This window comes from Equus caballus, chromosome 8 (genome assembly GCF_041296265.1).
Source record: "Equus caballus isolate H_3958 breed thoroughbred chromosome 8, TB-T2T, whole genome shotgun sequence".
Taxonomy (NCBI): Eukaryota; Metazoa; Chordata; class Mammalia; order Perissodactyla; family Equidae; genus Equus; species Equus caballus.
Window position 1 is genome coordinate 42,414,713 of NC_091691.1, and position 25,796 is coordinate 42,440,508.

Genomic DNA, 25,796 nt, shown 5'->3' on the forward strand with positions numbered 1-25,796 from the left:
AGATGATCATGTCATCCAGAAATAAGACCTGTTTTACTTCTTTTCCAAGCTATATATACCTTTACTTTATTTTTCTTGCCTTATTGAACTAGTTAGGACCACCGGTAAGTACAATTTTGAATAGGAGTGGTGCAGTCATCTGCATAGATGCAGAAAAAGCATTGACAAAATTCAATATCCTTTCATGATAAAAACTCTTAACAAATTAGGTATCGAAAGAATGTGCCTTCGCACAAAAATGGCCATGTATATAAGCACACAGTGAACATACTCAGCAGTGAAAAGCTTTAGCTTTGCCTCTAAGATCAGGAACTAGACAAGGGTGCCTGCTCTCACCATTTCTATTCAACATAGTACTGAAAGTCCTAGCCAGAGCAGTTAGGCAAGAAAAGGAAATAAAAGACATCCAAATCAGAAAAGAATAAGTTAAGTTGTCTCTGTTTGCAGATGACGTGATCTTATATATTAAAAAAACCCTAAAGATTCCACCAAAAAGATTACTGAAACTAATAAATGAATTCAGTACGTTTGCCAGATACAAAATCAACATACAAAATAGTAGTTGCATTTATATACAGCAACAACGAATTATCTGAAGAAAAAATTTAAAATGAAAATTCCGTTTACAATACCATCAAAAAGAATAAAATACTTAGGAATAAATTGAACCAAGGAGGTGAAAGATAAGATATTGACAAAAGAAGTTGAAGACAAATAAGTAGAACGATATCTTGAGTGCATGGATAGGAAAGAATTAATAAAATGTCCATAGTACCTAAAGTGATCTACAGATTCAAAGCAATCTCTATCAAAATTCCAATGGTATTTTTTGCAGAAGTAGAAAAAACAATCCTGAAATTTGTATCGAACCAGAAAAGATACCAAATAGCCAAAGCAGTCTTGAGAAAGAAGAACAAAGCTGGAGGTGTCACACTTCCAGAATTCAAGCTCTATTACAAAGCTGTAGTAATCAAAACAGAATGGTACTGGCATCAAAACAGACAGTCCAATGGAACAGAATAGAGAGCCCAGAAATAAGTGTATGCATATATGATAAACTAATCTTTGACAAGAGCACAAAATGAGGAAAGGACAGTATTTTCAATGAGCGATGTTGGGAAAACTGGATATCTACATGCAGAAGAATGAAATTGGACCCTTAGACCATACCCCAATATTGAAATGGATTAACGACTTAAATATAAAACCTAAAACCATAAAATTCCTACAAGAAAATATAGGGGAAAACCACCTTAACATTGGTCTTGGCAGTGATTTCATGAATATGATGCCACAAGCACAGGTAACACAAGCAAAAATAAATAAATGGGACCACATCAAGTTAAAAGTATAAGACATTGATGAAAGAAATTGCATGACAAATGAAGTGAAAAAGCAGCCTATGGGGTGGGAGAAAATATTTGCAAACCATACATCTGATAAGAGGTTAATGTCCAAAATAAAGAACGAAGTCATACAACTCAATAGCAAAAAAGTAGAGTAAAATAACCCAGTTAAAAAGTGGGCAAAGGACCAGAACAGATGCTTTTCCAAAGAAAACATGCAGGTGGCCAAGTATATGAAAAGGTGCTCAACATCACTAGTCATCAGGGAAATGCAAATCAAAACCACAGTCAGATATCACCTCATGCCTGTAAGGATGGCTATTACCAAAAAGGCAAGAGAGAGCAGGTGTTGGTAAGGGTGTGGCGGAAAGAGTCCCTTGTATACTGTTGGTGGGAGTGTAAGTTGGTGCAGCCATTATTGAAAACAGTATGGAGCTTCTTCAAAAAATTAAAACTGGAACTGCCCTCTGATCCAGCAATTCCACTTCTGGGTATATATCCAAAGGAAATAAAATCAGTATTTCAGAAATTTGTACTCCCATGTTTGTTGCAGCATTATTCACAATAGCCAAAGTATAGAATCAACCTAAGTGTCTGTTGATGGATGAATGAAGACAGAATATGTGGTATATATATTTACAATGCAATATTATTTAGCCATAAAAAAGGGAGATCCTGCCTTTGATGAACTCAGAGAAGCAGAAAGTAGAATGGTGGTTGCCAGGGGCTCAGGGAGTGGGGGAAATGGGAAGATGGTCAAAAGATACAAACTTTCAGTTATAAGATGAGTAAGTTCTGGGGATGTAAATGTACAGCATGGCAACTATAGTTAATAATACTGTACTATATACTTGAAATTTGCTAAGAGAGTAAACCATAAGTGTTCTTACAACACACACAGAAAATGCTAACTGTGTGAGGTGATGGGTGTGTTAATTAGCTTGATTGTGGTAATATTTCACAGTGTATACGTATATCACATCATCACATTGTATACCTTAAATATATACAATTTTTGTCAGTTATACCTCACTAAAGCTGGTTGGAGGTAAAGTGATGAGAGTGGACATCCTTGCCTCATTGTTGATCTTAGGAGAGAAAGAAGGCATTTAAGTTGTGTTTTATCACTAGTTTGCTGAGAGTTGTTTGTCATCAGTGAACATTAAATTTTATCAAATGCTTTTTCTGTATCTGTTGAAATGATCTTTTTTTTAATTGCTTTTAGTCTGTTAATACAGTGAATTACACAGATTGATTTTCAAACATTCAGCTGACCTTGAATTCCTGGGATAAATCCCACTTGATCATGATGTGTTTATCCTTTTTATGTATAGTTAGTTTTGATTTGCTGATATTTTGTTGAGAATGTTTTGTGTATGATCGTGAGGTATATTGGTCTGTAGTTTTATTTTGAAAGACTCCACTTTTGGTATCAGGGTTTTGTTGGCCTCATAAAATATGTTCCTACCTCTTTCCTTTTTCAGGAGAGTTTGTATAGAATTGGTATTATTTCTTCCTTGTGTGTTTTGTAGAATTTACCATTGAAGCCACCTAGGCCTGGAGTTTTCTTTGTTTTTAAATGTGAAGTCAATTTGTTTAATAAATATTGAGGTATTGAAATTATGTTTTCTTCCGTGAGCTTTGGTAGTGTGTGCCTTTCAAGGAATTTGTTTATTTCATTTAATTTGTTGAATTTATTTGTATAAAGTTGTTCATAATATTCCGTTATTATCATCTATGTGTTTATAGGACCTGTAGTGATATTTCCTCTTCCATTGTTGATTTTGGTTATGTAGGTCTCTCTTTTATTTCTAATAGATCTGGCTAAAGATTTACTAGTCAGCTTTGTGGTCTCGTTAAGATTCAGCCCTCTCACCACCGTGGCCCAATTTCATTTCCCAGTCATGGAACCACAGCATCTGTCAGTTGTCCTCCTGTGGTGGCTGTGTGTTGCTATGATGCTGAAAGCTATGCCACCAGTATGTCAAATACCAGCAGGATCAGCCATGGTGGACAAGTTTCAGCTGAGCTTCCAGACTAAAACAGGCTAGGAATAAGGACCTGGCCACCTACTTCCGCAAAAATTTGCCACCAAAACCCTATGAATAGCGGCAGAGCACTGTCTGATATAGCACCAGAAGGTGAGAGAATGGCACAGAAAGATCGGGCAGGGTTCTGCTCTGCTGTACAGAGAGTTGCTAAGAGTTGGAATCAACTCTATGGAACTGACAACAGAGAATTTTTCTGTTTTTTAGGATCTGATGATTTATTTTATAACTAAGGATTTTCTTTCTTTTTTTATTGAGATCATAATACTTTATAACATCGTGAATTTTTTTTTCCTGCACTGTCTCCCCAAATTCCCCCAGTACATAGTTGTATATCTTAGTTACAGGTCCTTCTAGTTGTGGCATAACATCGTGAAATTTTGATTGTACGTTGTTGTTTGTCTGTCACCATATATATCTGTGCCCCTTTACCCCTATGCCCACCTCCCAATGCCCTTCCCCTCTGGTAACCACTGGTCTGATTTCTTTGTCTATGTGTGTGTTTGTCTTGCACGTATGAATGAAATCATACAGTGTTTGTCTTTGTCTGGCTTATCTCGCTTAACATTATATTCTCAAGTTCCATCCATGTTGTTGCAAATGGGGTGATTTTGTCTTTTTTTAGGAGGAGTATTCAGTTGTATACATTTACCACATCTTTATCCATTCATCAGTCGATAGGCACTTGTGTTGCTCCCAGGTCTTGGCTATTGTGAATAATGCTGCAATGAACATATAAGTCTCTTTGAATTGTTGATTTCAAGTTGTTTGGATAAATAGCCAGTAGTAGGATAGCTGGGTTGTATGGTATTTCTATTTTTAATTTTTTGAGAAATCTCCATACTGTTTTCCATAGTGGCTGCAGCAGTTTGCATTCCGACCCACAGTTTATGAGGATTCCCTTTTCTCCACATCCTTTCCAGCATTTATTATTTTTTGTCTTGGTGTTTATCACTATTCTAATGGGTGTCAGGTGATATCTCAGTGTAGTTTTGATTTACGTTTCCCTGACGATTAGTGATGTTGAACATCTTTTCATGTGCTTATTGGTCATCTTCATATCTTCTTTGAAAAACGTCTGTTCGTATCCTCTGCCCATTTTTTGATTCAGGTTGTTTGTTTTTTGTTGTTGAGTTGTATGAGTTCTTTATATTTTGGAATATGAGTTCTTTATATCTTTATGTTAACCCCTTGTCGGATATATGCTTTGCAAATGTTTTCTCCCAGTTGGTGGGTTGTCTTTTCATTTTGTTCCTGGTTTCCTTTGCCTTGCAGAAGCTGTTTACTCTGATGAAGTCACACTTGTTTATGTTTTCTTGTGTTTCCCTTGTCCAAGTAGTCATAGTATTCAAAAAGATCCTTCTAAGGCTGATAGCAAAGAATGTACTGCCTATATTTTCTTCTAGGAGTATTATGGTTTCATGTCTTACCTTCATGTCTTTTTTTTGGTTTTTTTGAGGAAGATTAGCCCTGAGCTAACATCTGCTGCCAGTCTTCTTTTTGCTGAGGAAGACTGGCCGTGAGCTAACATCCATGCTATATTCCTCTACTTTATATGTGGGACACTTACCACAGCGTGGCTTGCCAAGTGGTGCCATGTCTGCACCAGGGATCCGAACCAGTGAACCCCAGGCCTCTAAAGCAGAATGTGCAAAACTTAACTGCTGCACCACTGGGCTGGCCCCCTACCTTCAAGTCTTTAATTCATTTTGAGTTGATTTTTACAACAGAGATTTATTGATCTTTTTAGAGAACTAATTTTCAATTTCATTGATTTTTTATTTTTTAATTTGGATATATTCCTGTTATCTTTCTATAAATGAGTCTGGTTTGATTTCTTTATTGTGTAAGAACAAATTTTGTAGGATTTTAATTATTTTAAATTTATTTCCATTCGTTTATGATCCGTGATATGGCCTATCTTGGTGAATATCGTGTGCCCTTGGAAAGAATGAGTGTTCTCTTGTTGGGCACATTTTTAAAGAAACATCAATTAGAGTCCCTTGATTCGAATCAATGACATTTTTCAGTTCTTTCATATCCTTGTTAATTTTCTGTCTTACTCAGCAGAGTTGTTGAAGCCTCCAACTATAATCATGAATTTGTCTATTTCTTCTGTCAGTTTTTGCTTCCTGTATTTTGAAGCTCTCTTGCTAGTTGCATGCACATTTAGTGAACTGACGCTTTTATCAGTTTGTAATATGTAATGTCCCTCTTTGCTCTGAGGTCTATTTTGTCTAATGTTAATACGGTTACTTCAGCATTCCTTTGATTAGTGCTTGCATGGCATATTTTTTTCCACTCTTTTACTTTTAACCTACCTGTGTCATTATGTTTGAAGTGAAATTCTTGTTAGTAGCATATAGTTGAGTCATTTTTTCCCTTCTTCTGACAGTCTTTGTCTTCTAATGGGTGTGTTTGAACCATTTGCATTCTTATAATTATTGATATTTTTGGATTAGGTCTATCATTTTATTATTTTGTCTGTTCTTTCTGTTTTTCATTCCTCAGTTCTTTTTCTGCCTGCTGTTGGGTTATTTGTACATTTTTAAATATTCCATTGTAGTTTACATAATGTATTATTTATTATCTCTTTGCATAGTTTTTATAGTGGTTGCTCTAGTGATTACAATATAGATTGTGGACCCAGAACCTAACTACATATTAAGTGCTTAGTATTTGTTGATTGAAGTAATATTTTTGGAATCTAATTGTGGTTTTTATTGCTAGGTCTGAAATTTTTTGAGTTAATGAAAAATAATATAAGGGTTTTTTTAAACATACAGTCTATTAATATAATATTATTGGCATGTATAATTTTCTCAAAAAATAAGACACTCCTTCGTTCACCATTAACTTGCTTTGCATGATCTACAAAGGAGATGCTGCTTTCTCTTTATAGTCTTGCCTGTCGATGTTTACAGCTCCATTTTGCTTTTGGGTCAGAATTTTTGTTTATATATGACTTATAACTCTCTAACTCTGGAAGCTTTACACAGGGCTAGTTTTGGGGACAGTGCCATGTTTAAATGATTCTGTTATGTGGTCATAATTGAAACAGTTGAGTGGCCCCAAGGTAAACTGCCTCTCTTGTGTGTAGTGTCAAACAAGTTTATTTCTTCAAGTTTGTTTCCTCCTCAATAAAGTGAAAGATTTGAACTGTTTGAACTCTAGCAGTTTTTTGTTTTGGAATATACTCTAATTTGGCTGTATCCAGATTAATCTAGTTTTGATAATTTACAAATTAATTCAGTTCATTTAAGGGATTTTTGCTTTTGTTTCTGTAGAAACCGAATAAAATTTAAAGCACCAATAGAACAATTTGAAGCACATAAGAGTTTTCTAATCCTCTCTTCAAGTTGTCTTGAGGTTTAATAATTAACATAGATACTAGAATGTAGCTTAGTTAGACCTATGATATCCATTTATAGTGAATTTAGAGCATGGAATAGTTAAAATTAAACTTGTCAGTCGTTCTGCTTGTGACCAAGTCATGCTCCTGTTGGCCAGCAGCCTCAGTCTAGCCCAGTGCTGTGCAATAGAGCTTTCTGTGATAATAGAAATGTTGTATATCTGCACTTTAATTTTAATTTATCTAACTTTCAGCAACCATATGTGGCTAATAGGTCATCAGACAGCAACACAGGTCTAGCCTCATGGCTTCCCCTTTTATATGTAAAACCCCCTTCTTGGAATTTTTTCTGGATCTCTCAAGTGTAACCTTGTACATTAGCACAAGCTTCTAAGAGGGTCCTTAGCTTATTAAGTCAACTTGCAGTGCAGGAGACAGAAGGCTGAACAAATTGGAAAGAGAACGATACGTGAAGTGATAATTACAGAACAGTATGATAAAGATTAAATCAATGAGTAGGTTGATAAAGTAACTGAATGCCTGAGGATGTCTGAGAGTTCAGTGAAGGAAAGTAAACCACTCTAGGGATTTTAAGTAGGAAGGGTTTAATTAATTTAATTTAATTTAAAATAGAATTAGTTATGTTGTAAAATAACTTCAAACCTTTCAGGTTCTTTGTTGAATCTTCAGAAATAGCTTCCAGACCAATGCAGAACTACCAGAGAATCTATTAATACCTCCTATCTCTGGAGCTATGCTTGGAATGACAAATTCTTTGCCATTCCTTCCACTTTGTCTGCTTCTAGTGGCCAGAAAACTGGATATTAGTCTAGAGAATGTGTGAAGAAATATAAAAGTACTTTTTTTCTTTTCAGTGACAAGTTGAGTGGTCTTGAACAAGAGAACTGTAATTAGAAGCTTAAATTGTTGAAACTTATTTTAGGTTACTATAGCCTCTCTGAGAAAATAAATTGTAGATATAGAGAGAAAACCAAATTGCACTCATTGTGGCTCATAAACTTTAAGTCGGTTTTATTGCATATGTATATAAATAACCCTTATATATTCATTCTTTACAGATCCAGGATGAGAAGACTGATAAAAGCATCAGCGAGCTGAACAGCTATAAGATGCCCAAATCTGGGTTCACAAAACCAGTTCAGAGTGAAAATTCTGACAGTGATAGCAATATGGTCGAAAAACCATATGGAAGAAAGGTATGTGATCTGATTATACTAAAGATTTGTTGACTCTTGGAACTGGGAAAAAGACTCGCTGATTTTGAAGTTTTAGTAATTACTCATAAGATAAAAAGCAGTATGGATGCCAGATAAATCTATACCATTTTTCTAAGCCATTTAGAAATAATTTGGATTCCTGGGCATAAGATGGTTTTCCATTCCCTGAGATAACACAGTTACTAAGATCACACGATTACTTAAAAAATCATTAAGAGAGGGGAAAAAATCTAAGACCTCACAGTTGTTTGGCATTTCTTCACCTGAGCCCTGGTACCAAAACACACATACACAGTAGCTGTTCCGTTTTCCTTGTATATAACCTTGGATGATTTATGTAACTTTTACAACCTCGGTATCTGTCTGGATTAGAGGACAATTAGTGCTTGATAGAATTGCTGTGACGGTAAAATGACATAAGTATTGTGCTTATTTAATACAATGCTTGGTACATAGTAAGTGCTCAGTAAATGTTAGCAGTGTTTGTTGTTGATTAGTCGTCCTTGCCAGTGACTTGTGATTCTGTCTTTTTACCTCTATCCTTCTGCATTCCTATTTAATTTAGACCTTCAAAACCTTCATTTAGATTTCTGCAATGTTCTCCTCTCTCTCCTTAGACTCTCCTTTATCTAGTTAGTTTTACGTATTATCTTTGAATTTTTCTTTCTTTCTTGTTTTTTTCCTTTTGTTTTTTTTCCCCTGAGGTGTTTTGTTGTTGAAGGATATCTGAAATGGTTCCACTTTTTGGCTCATATGAATAAAGCTACTGTGAATATATGTGTGCAAATCTTTTAACAACTTTATTGAGGTATAATTTATATTCCATTACATTTACTCATTTAGTGTAGAATTTGGTGATTATTTAGTAAATTTATAGAGTTGTGCAACCATTATCACAATCCAATATATACTGTTTCCGTCATTGTTAAAAGATCCTCATGCCCATTTGTAGTCAGTCCTTGTTCCCACTCCAACCCGCAGGGATCCCCTAATCTGCTTTCAAAATCAGGAAGTGTGAGTTTTCAAACTTTGTTCTTTGTAAAAGTTGTTTTGGCTATTCAGGGTCCTTTGCATTTCCATGTAAGTTTTAGCGTTACTTTGTCAGTTCCTGCAAAAAAGCCTACGGAGATTTTGATAGGAATTTCATTGAATCTGTAGAATGAATCTATAGATCACTTTGAATAGTATTGCCATCTTAACAATATGTCTTCCAATCCATCACCACAGAATATCTATTTATTTAGATTTTCAGTTTCCCTGAGTGATGCTTTGTAGAGTTTTCACTTTACAAATCTTGCACTTCCATTGTTAAATTACTGGTATTTTATTCTTTTGGATGCTATTGTGGATAATTTCATTTTGGATTTTTTATTGCTAGTATGTAGAAATACAGTTGTTTTTTGTGGGGTTTTTTGGTGAGGAAGATGGACCCTGAGCTAACTTCTGTGCCAATCTTCCTCTATTTTTGTATGTGGGACACCGCCACAGCACAGCTTGATGAGCAATGTGTAGTTCTGCACCCAGGATCCAAACCCACACACCACGGGCTGCCAAAGCAGAGCACACGAACTTAACCACTATGCCACCTGGCCAGCTCCTACAATTGACTTTTATATAGTACACTTGTACCCTGCAGCCTTACTGCACTCATTTATTGGTTCTAAAAGTTTGTGAATACCTTAGGAATTTCTACATATGGAATCATGTCATTTATGATAAAGATAATTTTACTTCTTTGCCAACATGGATACTTTTATTTCTTTTTCTTGCCTGATTGCATTGGCAGTCTCTGCCTTTTGAATGCAGTGTTTAAGCCACTAACATTGAATGTAATTATTGAAAGTTTGGATTTATATCTGCCATTTTGCTCTCTGTTCTGATAGGTTTCATGTCTTTTTTATTTCTCTCCCATCTGTGCTTCCTTTTTTTGTTTTAAATATTTTTCAGTGTACTACTTAAAGTTCTATGATTTTATTAAACTATGTTTCTTACATTGTAATCTTATGATACTGATCTAGGGATTATAACATGTATCCTTTTACTACAGGTTAGTATTGACTTAATTCCAGTAAAATTCCAGCAACTTTGCTCCAATATAGCTCTTTTTCCTTCCTTTCCTTTGTGCTGTCTACATAATATAGATTACAACTTCATTTGTATTAACCCAGCAACAGAATGTTATAATTATTGTTTTATACAATCTTATCTTTTAAAGAAAGAAGAGAAATATATATTTATACAGTTCATTTTACCTACAAATTTACCAATTTTGGCACTCTTAATTTGATTTAATTTACTGTCTGGTATCATTTCCTTAGTGTCTAGAAGAATTTTCCATAGTATTTACTGTAAGACAGATCTTTAGCCATGATTTCTCTCAGTCTTCATTGATCTAGGGATATCTTGATTTTGCCATTTTTTAATTACAGCTTTATTGAGATATAATTCACATACTGTACAGTTTTTTCAATTAAAGTGTACAGTTCAATAGTTTTTAGTATATGCAGAATTGTGCAATCATCACCACTATCAATTTTAGAACTTTTTCACCCAAAAAAGAGACATTCTGTACTGATTAGTAGTCCCTTCGTGTTCTGTCCCCAACCCCCACAACCCTCAGCAGCCACTAATTCACTTTGTCTTTATAGATTTGCCTGTTCTGGATATTTTATATAAATGGAGTTATACAATAGGTGGTGTTTTGTGATGGCCTTTCTTTTTAAAGGGTAGTTTTGTTGGATGGACAATTCTTAAGTTGACTCTTTTGCTTTTAGTAGATTGAGTACAACAGTGAGCCTTCATTATCTGCAGGATTTGTGTTCACAGTTGTTAACGGAAGGCCGACTTTATTCATTGTCATCTGCCATTTTATGTAAGACACTTGAAGCATCCACACATTTTTGGTATCTGTGGGAGTTCATGCATTTTGGCATCCAGGTGGGTTCCTGGAACCAATCCCCTGTGGATACCAAGAGACAACCATATGTCATCCCACTTCTTTCTTGCTTTAACTGTTTCTGATGAGAAGTCAGCTGTATTATAATTGTACTCTTGTGGTGATGATTTTTTTTCATTGCTGCTCTCTGTCTTGTATTGAAGCAGTTTGACCTTAATGTATGTACGATCCCTTTGTGTTTATCCTACTTGAGATTTGTTGAGCTTCTTGGATTTGTAGATTAATAGTTTTCATGAAATTTGGGATGGTTAATTTACTGATTTTTTTTTTTCTTTTTTTCGTGCCATCTCACCTTTGCTGTTGAACATATCAAATACATTTCCAATTACTCTGCTTTTCAAATCTGGTATTTCCATTTGACTTCTTTTGTAATTTTTCTTTTTTTGATATTCTCTATTTAATAAGTCATTGTTGTCTTACTTTAGTTCTTTAAATATTGTTTTATTTATTCCTTTCTTTAGGATAGCTGCTTTATAGTCTTCGGCAAATCCAATATCTGGGCCCACTTAGAGAAGTTTGCATTGAATACTTTTTTCCTTGCTTTTTTGTATGTCTTAATTTTTATTGGAAGCTGGACAATTTAGATCATGTATTGTACCAGCTGTGGATTCTCATTGTTTTCCACCTGAAAGTTTTAATTGTTGCTACATTTTTTCTGTTTTTGGTAATACATCAGGAGTTTATCTGTGCTGTTTGTCACAACCACTGGTGTCCATTTTTTCTTTTGCTTTTTTAGTCTCACTTTCTGGGTGTTGGCCCTTGTGTTGCATAGATTAGTCAACAGCCATTGATTGGTCAGAAGTCATCCTCAAACACCCTGAGCCAATAAGTCTTCCACCTCTGCTAACAGACTTACCTGTGTGTTGGGGAGTGGCATTCAACGTTCAGGCATTTTTCAGATCTGGCATTTACTTTCTGCTGGACTCACCCAGGTTTTCCCTTTCCTTGTGTGCAGCCTCCTAGTCATCTAAGAGTATGTAGAGAGCTTGGACCCTCTCAGAGCTTCCTTGCATATGCACGCAGTCTTCTAGTCAGTCAGGGATATATATATATATACACACATGGAGAGATTAGTCCTTCTCAGGTCTTCCCAGCACATTTACATAGCTTCTCTGTCAGCCAGGGATGTGTGACACTTATCTAGCACCGTCTGTGGCTCTCTCATTACTTCAGTCTCCTTGTTAAATTTCTGACTTGTCCACTAGCTTCCGCTCCCTGACAGTGGAACCACAACCTTAGGCTAATAGAACAAGGTCTTTTTTCTTTTTCTACCTCCATTCATTTCCTCCCTTGTTTGCTATTTTTATCAACAGAGTGGCTGGGTGTGTGTGTTTGGCTCTGTACACTAATTCAAGTTGACGCTCTCTGGCAGCAAAGATGCTAGTTTTCATTGCCAGCCCTACCCTTGAGCACTTGATGCAAACTAAGCATTGGCCAGGAAATGAGAGCAACCCCAGCAAGAATGCTAAAGATATTCATGATTCTTATCCATAGTTCAGCAGTTTTTCTTAAAGAAAGTGCTTCTCAGTTTGTTGTTTGCTTCTGTTCAATTTCTGGAACTGTTTCCAGATTTATTATTGGCTCTTGGCAAGATAAGTTGCCAATATCTTCACTCCACCATAGACAGAAGTTTCCCCAAATGTATTTTAATGTGCCAAAGGTGACAAATCATAAGGAGATGGACTTAAAACCTTTCATGAGATTCCTGTTGTGTTATGTACCTTTCCTGTGGCCCTTGGAACAAATGAGTGGTTAAAGCATGGTCTAAATCTTTATGAAGACTCTTAACTAATTGGTCTACTTTTGTGTCTGAAATGTTTTGCTCTCAGGACCCCTTGATACTCTTCAACATAATTGATGATCCTAAAGAAGTTGTTAATATATTGATATATCAGTTGATGTGAGAAAGTAAAACAAAAAATTTTAAATGTTTCTTAATTGGTTTAAAACACAGTACAACTATTACATGTTAACACACATATTTTTATGGAAGACAACTACATACTGCAAGACAAAAAATATTAGTGGGAAGAGTGTCATTGATTTTGCAAAACTTTAGTGTCTGACTTAACAGAAGATAGCCAAATTCTCATCTGCTTTTGCATTCAGTATGTTTGGATATCATTTGTGGTGTATGTAGTCTCTAGAAAACTCCAGTATACATTCTTGAAAGAATGAGAGAGAAAGATAGAATAACATCTTAGTGTTATTATGAGCATATTTCTGATCTTGCATATCCCCTGAAATAATATCATGACCATACTTTGAGAATTTCTTTACCATTGTAAGAAGCACACTAATGAACATATTGAGTGTACAATGATGAGATGAAAGGGAGAGCAGGAGTCAGTCAATTATAGGGGATTCAGTGATGGTCTCACAGAAGAAAAGATACTTAATCTGGATGCTCAAGGATGAATAAGTATGTGATGAGCAGGTAGGTGGGAGAAAAGGGTAATCCAAGCAGAAGATGTAAAAAAGATGAATCTGAGAGAGTGAGGTCAGCATTCTGGCAGAATGAGGTCTTCCCTTAGTCTCTGCCCCTTAAGATATGATGTAAAGGACATTCATAAACCAACAGAGTACATTCACACAACACAATAGACATCTGAGAGAGCCACACAGCCTTATGTCTGAGGGTGGAGATGCTGGACACCCCCAAGAGACAGTAGAAGGAGGTAAGGGGCTCTTTTTCCTCCCGTGCGGTAGGGACTGAGGGGTGGGATCTCACGGCGGCCAGATGGTGACCCTGAGAGAAGGGAGAGAAGGCAGCCTTTTGTGGGAACACTTGCACTCTTGGAGTTATCGGGAGATAGCCTGTGGGAGCACCCCACACCAAGGCAGCTAAGCAGTTGCAGGGGCATCCACTTCAAGCCTGACAGACAGTGAATGCAGAGCTGGGGTACTCAAGATGGCACTCACAAAAGAAAGTGCCCACCCTCCCCTGCCTGGTGCGCTACCTTGGCCCAATGGATGGAGCAGGGGATCCCCACCAACGCGCACGTGCATATGTTTGTAAAGCAGCAGCGGCAAGCTGACAAACACAGAGGAGCCCTGTCAGCATAGCTTCCAAAGGACAGGCACAGATGTCAGATCGAGACATACTCAGAGTACACAGCTCCTGCCCCCAACCCCATCCCAGTGGCAACAGGTGGAATCTGCAACCAGATATTACCACTATGGAAAAGGCACAAATTCACCCCATCAGATAGTATGATGAGGTATATTAATACTCCAGACCAGGAGGAAAATGACAAGCATAAAGAAATGAATCCTGAAGGCACAGTAATTTACAGTCTAAAAATGACAGGGGCGGGTGACGTCAGCGACATGGTGGAGTGAGCTCCCCCGGGACACTCCCCCCTCCAAACTACAATCAAAGCAGAACAACTGAATTTCAACCAATGACTCTAATAATACAGAGATCGTCAGAGACCCACAGCAGCAAAAGGACAGAGGGCAGAGAGATTGTAGCCGCCCTCAGAGGAGCTGGAACGGGGTAAGAGACAACTTCGCTCCCTCCCCTACAGACTGGGATTGCTGCTGTGGGTGAGGGAAGGAGCCGGGGATGGGCCATGCATCTGCAGGATCATCCAGGACTCCCACGACCCGTGCAGTGGAAATCCGCTAACAGGGGAAAGCTTTCGCATGCGGGGACCCCATCAAGCCAGGGCCCAGGGAAACCAGAGACTGAGAGCTGACCAGAATCCAGGTCTGTGCCTGAGATAAAGTGCCCCTCCTCCCTGTACCCATGCTGCGTGCTGCCGTCACAGCTGAAGGCGGAGGGCTCAGAATGCGTGGCTCTCGACCCCCACCTAGTGGCGACAGGCTGTAACTGCAACCAAATAGTAGCATCATGCTCAAAAAGCGCTCCTCTACCATTCAGCAATTTACAAAAGCTCCAGACCAGAAGGAAAAACTAAAAACACAGAATTAAGTCCTGAGGACTTGGAAATAGGTAAACTAATTGAAAATGAGTTCAGAGTAGCTATCATCAAAAAGCTCAATGAGGTAAAGGGAACTATAGAGAAAAAAGTCAACGAGTTCTGGACTTACTTCACAAAAGAGATAGAAACTATAAAGGAGAATCAATCAGAAATACTAGAGATGAAAAATACAATGGATCAGATAAAACAGGTTATGGATTCCCTGAATGCACGTGTAGACACCATAGAGGACAAAATTAGCATAATCGAAGATAGACAGGCTGAATGGCTCCAGACAGAGCAAGAAAGAGAACTAAGAATTTTAAAAAATGAAAATAATCTCCAACAAATCGCAGATTCAATGAGGAAATCCAATTTAAGAATTTTTGGAATCCCTGAGGGCGTGGAAAAGGAAAATGAAGCAGAAAGTGTGCTTGACGAAATTATAGAAGAAAACTTCCCAAATCTAGGGATTGAGGGAGAAATGTATGTGGAGAAAGTTTTCACATCTCCTAGATTTGTCACTGTAAAAAGACCTACTGCAAGGCATATAGTAGTAAAAATGGAAAAATGAACAACAAGAAAAGAATACTGAGGGCAGCAAGACAGAAGAAAACAACCTACAAAGGAACTCCTATCAGGCTTTCAGCGAGTTTCTCTACAGAAACCTTACAAGCTAGGAAAGAATGGAATGACATATTCAAAACTTTAAAAGAAAAATCTTCAGCCAAGAATACTCTATCTAGCAAAAATATCCTTCAGATATGAGGGAGAAATTAAATCTTTTCCAGACAAACAAAAGTTAAGGGAATTTGTAACCAAAAGACCTCCACTACAAGAAATCCTCAGGAAGGCTGTCATACCTGAAAAAAGACAAAAAAGGAGAAAGGGGTCACAAACCACAGAGTAGGGAGAAAAGTAGAATCAGAATAGGATAGCAAATATTCAACTATACTGTTAGGATAAATGGAAGGAAACCACTAAAGCAAAGACAATCTTATCACTCTAACCACAAAGTCATAACACGAATTGGAATAAGAGAGAAAAATAATAATTTAGGAGGGGAAGAGGAAAGGGACTAAATCAGTCTAGGCTAAGTAAGTAAGAGACCACCAGAAAATGGACTATATTATACATGAGATTCTAAATACAAACTTCAGGGTAGCCACTAAACTAAAAAACACAACAGAGACACAAAACATAAATAAGGAAAAATCTAAGAAACCCAGCATAAGAAATTGCAGAAGTCAATGGGAAGGCTAAAACACACAGGATGAGAAACAAAGGTAACGCAGGAAAACCAGATAATGAGCAACAGAATGACAGCATTAAGCCCTCATGCATCAGTAATCACCCTCAATGTAAACAGATTGAACTCTCCAATAAAAAGACACAGAGTGGCAAAATGGATTAAAGAACAAGATCCAACAATTTTTTGCCTCCAGGAAACACACCTCATCCCCAAGGAGAAACACAGGCTCACAGTGAAGGGGTGGAAAACAATACTCCAAGCTAATAGCAAACAAAAGAAAGCAGGTGTCACAATACTTACATCAGACAAAAGAGATTTTAAAATAAGGCAGGTCAAGAGAGACACGGAGGGACAATATATAATGATCAAAGGGACACTTCATCAAGAAGAAATAAAATAAATATCTATGAACCTAACACAGGGGCACCAAGGTTCATAAAGCAACTATTAACAGACCTAAAAGAAGATGTTAAAAATAACACAATAATAGTAGGGGACCTCAACACCCCACTCACATCATTGCACAGATCATCCAGACAGAAAATTAACAAGGAAACAGTGGAGCTAAACAAAAAGCTGAAACAATTGGTCTTAATAGACATATATGGAACACTTCATCCAAAAACAGCAGAATATACATTCTTCGAAAGTGCGCATTGGAACATTCTCAAGGGTATACCATATGTTGTGAAACAAGGCAAGCCTCTACAAATTTAAAAAAATTGAAATAATACCAAGCATCTTCTCTGATCATAATGCTATAAACCTAGAAAGTAATTACAAGAAAAAAGCTGAGAAAGGCTCAAGGATGTGGAGACTAAACTATACACTATTGAACAAGCGTGCATCATTGAAGAAATTAAATAAGAAATCAAAAAATACCTGGAGACAAATGAAAATGATAACATGCGATATCAACTCATATGGGGTACAGCAAAACCTGTATTAAGAGGAAAATTCATCGCAATACAGACACATCTTAACAAACAAGAAAAATCCCAAATAAGCAATCTCAAATTACACCTAACTGAATTAGAGAAAGAAGAACAAACAAAGCCCAAAGTCAGCAGAAGGAGAGAAATAATAAAAATCAGAGCAGAAATAAACGCTATTGAAACAAAAAAGGCAGTAGAAATGATCAATGAAACAAAGAGCTGATTCTTTCAGAAGATAAATAAAATTGACAAACCCCTAGCCAGACTTGCAAAGAAAAAAAGGGAGAAAGCTCCAATAAACAAAGTCAGAAATGATAGAGGAGAAATAACAACAGACTCCACAGAAATACAACGGCTTATAAGAGAATACTACGAAAAACTGTATGCCAACAAAACGGATAACCTAGAGGAAATGGATAAATTCTTGGACTCTTACAGTCTCCCAAAGCTCACTCAAGAAGAAGCAATTTGAACAGACCAATCACAAGGAAAGAAATTGAAACAGCAATCAAAAGCATCCCAAAGAATAAAACCCCAGGACCAGATGGCTTTCCTGGGGAATTCTACCAAACTTTCAGAGAAGATTTAATAACTATCCTTTTCAAGCTATTCCAAAAAATTAGGGAGGGTGGAACACTTCCTAACACATTCACCGAGGCAAACATCACGCTTATACCAAAGCCTGACAAGGACAGCAGGAAAAAAGAGAACTACAGGCCAATATCGCTGATGAACATAGATGCAAAAATTCTAAACAAAATTTTTGCAACCCAAATTCAGCAATACATCAAAAGGATCATACATCATGATCAAGTGGAATTCACACCAGGGACACAGGGATGGCTCAACATCCACAAATCAATCAACGTGATACACCACATCAACAAACTGAGAAATAAAAACCACATGATCATCTCAGTAGATGCAGAGAAAGCAGTTGACAAGATCCAACAGCCATTTACGATAAAAACTCTGAACAAAATGGGCATAGAAGGGAACTACTTCAACATAATAAAGGCCATATATGACAAACCCACAGCCAACATCCTACTCAATGAGCAAAAACTGAGCGCCATCCCCCTGAAAACAGGAACAAGACAAGGATGCCCTCTATCACCACTCTTATTTAACATAGTACTGAAGGTCCTGGCGAGAGCAATCAAGCAAGAAAAAGGAATAAAAGGAATCCAAATAGGGAGGGAAGAAGTGAAACTTTCACCGTTTGCAGACAACATGATCTTATATATAGTAAACCCCAAAGAATCCATTGGAAAACTTTGGAAGTAATCAACAACTACAGCAAAGTTGCAGGGTATAAAATCAATTTGCATAAATCAGCATTTCTATACTCTAATAATGAACTAACAGAAAAAGAACTCAAGAACACAATACCATTCACAATCACTACAAAAAGAATAAAATACCTTGGGGTGAATTTAGCTAAGGAAGTGAAAGACCTATACAATGAAAATTACAAGACCTTTCTGAAAGAAATGGATGGTGACATAAAAAGATGGAATGATATTCCATGTACATGGGTTGGAAGATTAAACATAGTTAAAATGTACATTTTATCTAAAGCAATCTACAGATTCAATGCCATCCCAATCAGAGTCCCAATGACATTCTGTACAGAATTAGAACATAGAATCCTAAAATTCATATGGGGCAACAAAAGACTCCGAATTGCTAAAGCAATCCTGAGAAAAAAGAACAAAACTGGAGGCATCACAATCCCTGACTTCAAAACATACTACAAAGCTACAGTAATGAAAACAGCATGGTACTGGTACAAAAACAGGTGCACAGATCAATGGAACAGAATTGAAAGCCGAGAAATAAAACCACACATCTGTGGACAGCTAATCTTCGACAAAGGAGCTGAGGGCATACAATGGAGAAAAGAAAGTCTTTTCAACAAATGGTGCTGGGAAAACTAGAAAGGCATATGTAAAAGAATGAAAGTTGACCATTCTTTCTCACCATTCACCAAGATAAACTCAAAATGGTTCAAAGACCTAAAGGTCAGACCCGAAACCATAATGCTTCTAGAAGAAAACGTAGGCAGTACACTCTGACATCATTATTAAAAGGATCTTTTCAGACACCATGTCTTCTCAGAGAAGGGAAACAATAGAAAGAATAAATAAATAAGACTTCATCAGACTAAAGAGCTTCTTCAAGGCAAATGAAAACAGGATTGAAACAAAACAACAACCCACTAACTGGGAAAAAATATTTGCAAGTCATACATCTGACAAAGGCTTAATATTCATAAAATATAAAGAACTCACACAACTCAACAAAAAATCAAACAACCCGATCAAAAATGGGCAGGAGACATGAACAGACATTTCTCCAAAGAAGATATATGGATGGCCAATAGGCACATGCAAAAATGTTCACCATCGCTGATCATCAGGGAAATGCAAATCAAAACTACAGTAAGATATCACTTTACACCCATTAGAATGACAAAAATATCTAAAACTAATAGTAACAAATGTTGGAGAAGTTGTGGAGAAAAAGGAACCCTTATACACTACTGGTGGGGATGCAAACTGGTGCAGCCACTATGGAAAACAGTATGGAGATTCCTCAAAAAATTAAAAATAGAACTACCATATGACCCAGCTATCCTACTACTGGGTATTTATCCAAAGAGCTTGAAGTCAGCAATTCCAAAAGTCCCATGCACCCCAGTGTTCATTGCAGCATTATTTACAATAGCCAAGACGTGGAAGCAACCTAAGTGCTCATCAGCAGATGATTGGATGAAGATGATGTGGTATGTATATACAATGGAATACTGCTCAGCCATAAGAAAGAACGAAATCATCCCATTTGCAACAACATGGATGGACCTTGACGGAATTATGTTAAGTGAAATAAGCCAGATAGAGAAGGACAATCTCTGTATGACTCCACTCATATGAGGAATTTAAAAATGTAGACAAAGAGAAAAGATCAGTGGGTACCAGGGGAAAGATGGGGTGGGGGATGGAGTGAAGGGATGCACCTACAATACAACTGACAGACAATAATGTACAACTGAAATTTCACAAGGTTGTAAGCTATCATTAACTCAATAAAAATTTTTTTAAAAAGTAAATAAAATTATTAAAACAATGACAGAATTCAAAATAGCTATCATAAAAAAACTCAATGAGTTACAAGAAATCTCTCATGGACAGTTCAATGAAATCAGTAATAGAATTAATGAACAGAGGGAATGAATTCTTCACAAGAGATTGAAATTATAAAGAAAAACCAATCAGAAATGTTGGAGATGAAAAACACAATGATGGGATAAAGAAAAATCTGGAGTCTTTAAATAACAGACCTGATATTGTGGAGGACGGAATTAGCAATTTAGAGGACAGACATATAGAAATGATTCAGATGGAAAAGGAGAGAGTACTAAGACTAAAAAGAAATGAAGAAATTCTCTGAGAAATATCTGACTCAATTAGGAAATGCAATATAAGGATTACAGGTATTCCAGAGAGAGAAAGGAACAGAGAGATTGTTCAAAGAAATAATACCTGAGAACTTCCCAAACCTGGGGAAAGAGCTGAAATTACAAGTAAAAGAAGCTAATAGAACTCTTGGTTACATAAATGTACAGAAAAAAAAAAAAACTTCTCCAAGGCGTATATTAGTAAAGCTGGCAAAAATCATTGACAAAGAAAAAGTATTAAGGGTAGCAAGTCAGAAGAAAATACCCTACAAAGGAACCCCTGTCAGGTTTTCACTGGATTTAGCAGCAGAAATCTTACAAGCTAGGAAAGAGTGGAATGATACATTCAAAACTTTGACAGACAAGAACTTTCAGCTAAGAATACTGTATCCAGTGAAAATACCCTTCAGATATGATAGAAAAATAGAATCTTTCTAGATAAACAAAAGCTGAGCAAGTTCATCACCACAAGACCCCTTCCTACAGGAAATGATCAAGAAGGCCCTCATCCCTTAAAAAAAAAAAAAAAGAAAAGAGTTTACAAAACCTTGAACAAGAAGATAAATAGGCAGACAAAATCAGAAAACCGCAGCTCTCTATCAGAATAGGTTAGCAAACAATTGTAACGCTAAATGTAAAGGGAAGGAAAATATCAAGAATAACCATAATCACTTCATTTTAACCACAAACTCACAAAACAAAACAAAATAAGTTGTGACAACAATAACTTAGGTGGGGAAGAGGAAGGGAATAGAACCTGCTTAGACTAAGGAAACGAGAGGCTATCAGAAAATGGCCTATCTCACCTAGGAGATCTTTTATACAAACCTCACAGTAACCACTAAACAAAAATCAGAACAGAGACACAGATGATAAATAGAAAACTGAGAAAGCCGTTATAGAGAACCACCAAACTGAATTGGCAGTCCAAAATGCACAGGACGAGAAACAAGGGAAAAACAGAACTGGAAAACAAGTGATAAAATGGCAGCATTAAGCCTTCGTATAAGCATTAAGTCACTCTAAATATAAATGGATTGAATTCTCCAATCCAAACTGGCTGGATGGATCACAGAACATGACCCAACAACACGCTGCCTCCAGGAAACACATCTCAGCTCTAAAGACAAATATAGGCTCAGAGGGAAGGGGTGGAAGACGATACTACATGCTAATGCCAAACAAAAGAAAGCAGGTGTTTGCTGTACTTATATCAGAGAAAATAGACTTCAAGAAAAAAGGCAGTGAGTGACAAACAGGGGCAGTATATAATGATAAAAGTGACACTGCACCAAGAGGACATAACAATTATTAATATTTATGCACCAAACACAGGATACCAAAGTACATAAAGCAACTATTAACAGACCTAGAAGGAGATTTTAACAGCAACACAGTAATAGTAGAGGGCTTCAACACCCCATTTAGATCAATGGATAGATCACCCAGATAGAATGTCAACAAGGAAATAGTGGAATTAAACAAACTAGACCAGATGGATTTAGTAGAAACATATAGAACACTCTGTCGAAAAACAGCAGAATACATATTCTTCTCATGTGTACATGGGAAATTCTCAAAGATAGACCATATGTTGGGAAACAGGGCAAGGCCTCGATAAATTTAAGAAGATTGAAATCATAGCAACATCTTTTCTGACCATAATGCTATAAAACTAGAAGTCAACTGTCAACTGCAAGAGAAAAGCTGGGAATGCCACAAATATGTGGAGACTAAACAGCATGCTACTGAACAACCAATAGATTGTTGAAAAAATTAAAGGAGAAATAAAAAAGTATCTGTAGACAAATGAAAATGCACCATACAACTCGCATGGGATGCAGTAAAAGAGGTCCTAAGAGGGAAATTCATAGTAATACAGGCCCATGTTAACAAACAAGAAAAGTCTCAAATAAGTAATCCTAAACTACATCTAACAGAACTAGGGAGGGCCGGCTCCGTGGCCGAGTGGTTAAGTTCCCGCACTCCACTACAGTGGCTCAGTGTTCCGATCCTGGGCGCGGACATGGCATTGCTTGTCAGGCCACGTTGAGGCAGTGTCCCACGTCCCACAACTAGAAGGACCTGCAACTAAGATATACAACTGTGTACAGGGGGGTTTTGGGGAGATAAAGCAGAAAAAAAAAAAAGACGGCAAAGCTGGGGAGGAGGGAAAAAAAAACAACTAGGGAAAGGAGAACAGACAAAGCCCAAATTCAGCAGATGAAGGGAAATAGTAAAAACTAGAACAGAAATAAATGAAATTGAAACCAAAAAACCAGTAGAAAGGATCAGTGAAACTAAGAGCTGATTCTTTGAGAAGATAAACAAAATTGACAGACCCCTAGCCAGACTCACTAAGAGAAAAGGAGAGACAGTTCAAATAAATAAAATTGGAAATGAAAGAGGAGAAATTACAATGGATATCACAGAAATACAAAGGATTATAAGAGAATACCATGAAAAGCTGTATGCCAACAAATTGGACAATCTAGAAGAAATACATAAATTCTTAGACTTATACACCCTCCCAAAACTGAACCAAGAAAGAGAGTCTAAATAGACCAATCACAAGTAAAGAGGTTGAAACAGTAATCAAAAACCTCCCAAAAATAAAACTCCAGGACCCGATGGCCTCTCTAGAGAATGCTACCAAACATTCAAAGAGGATTTAATTTGTATCCTTCTCAAATTATTCCAAAAAATTGAAGACCTCTTCTTAACACATTTTACAAGGTCAACATCACCCTGATCCCAAACCCAGACAAGGACAACACAAAGAAGAAAAATTACAGGTCACTATCACTGATGAACATAGATGCAAAGGTCGTCAAGAAAATATTGGCAAAGCGAATACAGCAGTACATTAAAAGCATCATACACCATGATCAGGTAGGATTTATACCGGAGATGCAGGGATGGTTCAACATCTGCAAATCAATCAATGTGAAACACTGCATTAACAAAATGAGGAATAAAAAACACATGATCATCTCAATAGATGCAGAGAAAGCATTTGACAAGAGCCAACATCCATTTATGATCAAAATTCTGAATAAAATGGGTATAGAAGGAAAGTATGTCAACATAATAAAGGCCATCTATGATAAACCCAGAGACAACATCATACTCAAAGTAATGTTTGATGAAAAACTGAAAGCCATCCCTCTGAGAACAGGAACAAGACAAGGGTGCCCACTCTCACCACTCTTATTCAGCATAGTACTAGAGGTTTTGGCCAGAGCAGTTAGGCAAGAAAAAGACATAAAAGGACATAAATTGGACATAAAAGACATAAATTGGAATGAAGAAGTGAAACTCTTGCTATTTGTGGATGACATGATTTTCTGTATATATAAAAAAAAACCCTAAAGGATCCATTAGAAAACTGTTACCCCAAAGTTGCAGGATACAAGATCAACTTACAGAAATCAGTTGCATTTCTATACTCTAATAATGATCTAACAAAAAGCTCAACAATACAATCCCATTTATAATTGCAACAAGAAAAATAAAATATTTAGGACTAAATTCAACCAAGAGGTGAAAGACCCATGCAGTGAAAACTGTAAGACATTATTGAAGCAAATTGATGATGACATAAAGAAATGGAAAGATTATTCCATGCACATGGATTAGAAGAATAAACATACTTAAAATGTCCATATTACCTAGAGCAATCTACAGATTTTATGCAATCCCAATCAGCATCCCAATGATAGTATTCATGGAAATAGAACAAACAATCTTAAAATTCATATGGGGCAAAAAAATACCCCGAATAGCTAAAGCAATCCTCAGGGGAAAAAAGAACAAATCTGGAGGCATCACAATTGTTGACTTCAAAATATGCTACAAAGCTGTTGTAATCAAAACAGCAGGAGACTGGTACAGAAACAGACAGGTAGATCAATGGAACAGAATTGCTAGCTCAGAAATAAAACCGCACGTCTACTGACAGTTAATCTCTGACAAAGGAGCTAAGAATGTACAATGGAGAAAGGAAAGTCTCTTCACTAAGTGGTCCTGGGGAAAACTGGACAGCCACTAGGAAAAGAATGAAGGTAGACCATTATCCTTCACCATAACAAAAAATTAACTCAAAATGGATTATAGACCTGAGGGTAAGACATGAAACCATAAAACTCCTAGAAGAAAATATAGGCAGTATACTCTGACATTGGTCTTTGGAGGATCTTTTTGAATACCATATCTACTCAGGCAAGGGAAACAAAAGAAAAAATAAACAAGTGGGGCTTCATCAGAGTAAAGAGCTTCTGCAAGGCAAAGGAAACCAGGAACAAAACAAAAAGACAACTCACTAACTGGAATAAAATATTTGCAAATCATATATCTGACAAGGGATTAATCTCCAAAATATATAAAGAATTCATACAACTCAACAACAACAAAAACATCCAATCCAAAAATGGGCAGATATGTACAGACATTTTTCAAAGAAGATAGATAACCAATAGGCACGTGAAAAGATGTTCAATGTCAGTAATCATCAGGGAAATGCAAATCAAAACTAACTTGAGATATCATCTTATGCCCGTTAGAATGGCTATAATCACCAAGACAAAAAATAACAAATGTTGGAGAGAATGTGGAGAAAAGAGAACCCTCATACACTACTGGTGGGAATGTAATCTGTTGCAGCCACTATAGAAAACAGTATGGAGATTTCTCTTAAAATTAAAAATAGAAATACCATATGACCCAGCTATCCCACTACTGGCTGTTATCCAAAGAACTTGAAATCAACAATTCAAGACTTATCCACCCTTATGTTCATTGCAGCATTATTCACAATAACTAAGAAGTGGAAGCAACCCAAGTGCCCACCAATTGAAGAATGGATAAAGATGATGATGTATATATATACAATGGAATACTACTCTGCCACAGAAAAAAAACAATCGTCCTATTTGCAACAACACGGATGGAGCTTGAGTGTATTATGTTAAGCAAGATAAGTCAGACGGAGAAAGACAAACACTATGCTTTCACTTACATGTGGAAGATAAACACATTGACAAAGAGATCAGACCAGTGGTTACCAGAGGGGAAGGGGGTTGAGGGTGGGCATAAGGGTTTAAGGGGCACATATATATATATGGTGACTCACAAAAAACAATGTACAACTGAAATTTCATAATGTTATAGCCTATTATCAGCTCAATAATTAAAAAAAAAAGCATGAGTCTGTTACAGTAGGGCATAAGAATTTACAATGTAGCCCATGAAGGATGGAGGATTGGAGAGGAGCATTAGACAGAG

The 25,796-nt window shown here is 36.7% G+C and overlaps 1 protein-coding gene across 13 annotated transcripts in view; it reads left to right on the top strand.

Moving 5' to 3' along the window:
• ANKRD12 (ankyrin repeat domain 12) overlaps nt 1–25,796 on the top strand; it is a 137,641-nt gene that overhangs the window by 33,265 nt on the left and 78,580 nt on the right. For all 13 annotated transcript variants that reach the window (XM_023647452.2, XM_070220576.1, XM_023647449.2 and 10 more), the window contains exon 2: nt 7,826–7,963. In XM_023647452.2, coding sequence (XP_023503220.1) covers nt 7,877–7,963 — 87 coding nt within the window. In that variant the 5' untranslated portion in view covers nt 7,826–7,876. The remainder of the gene's footprint in view (nt 1–7,825; nt 7,964–25,796) is intronic.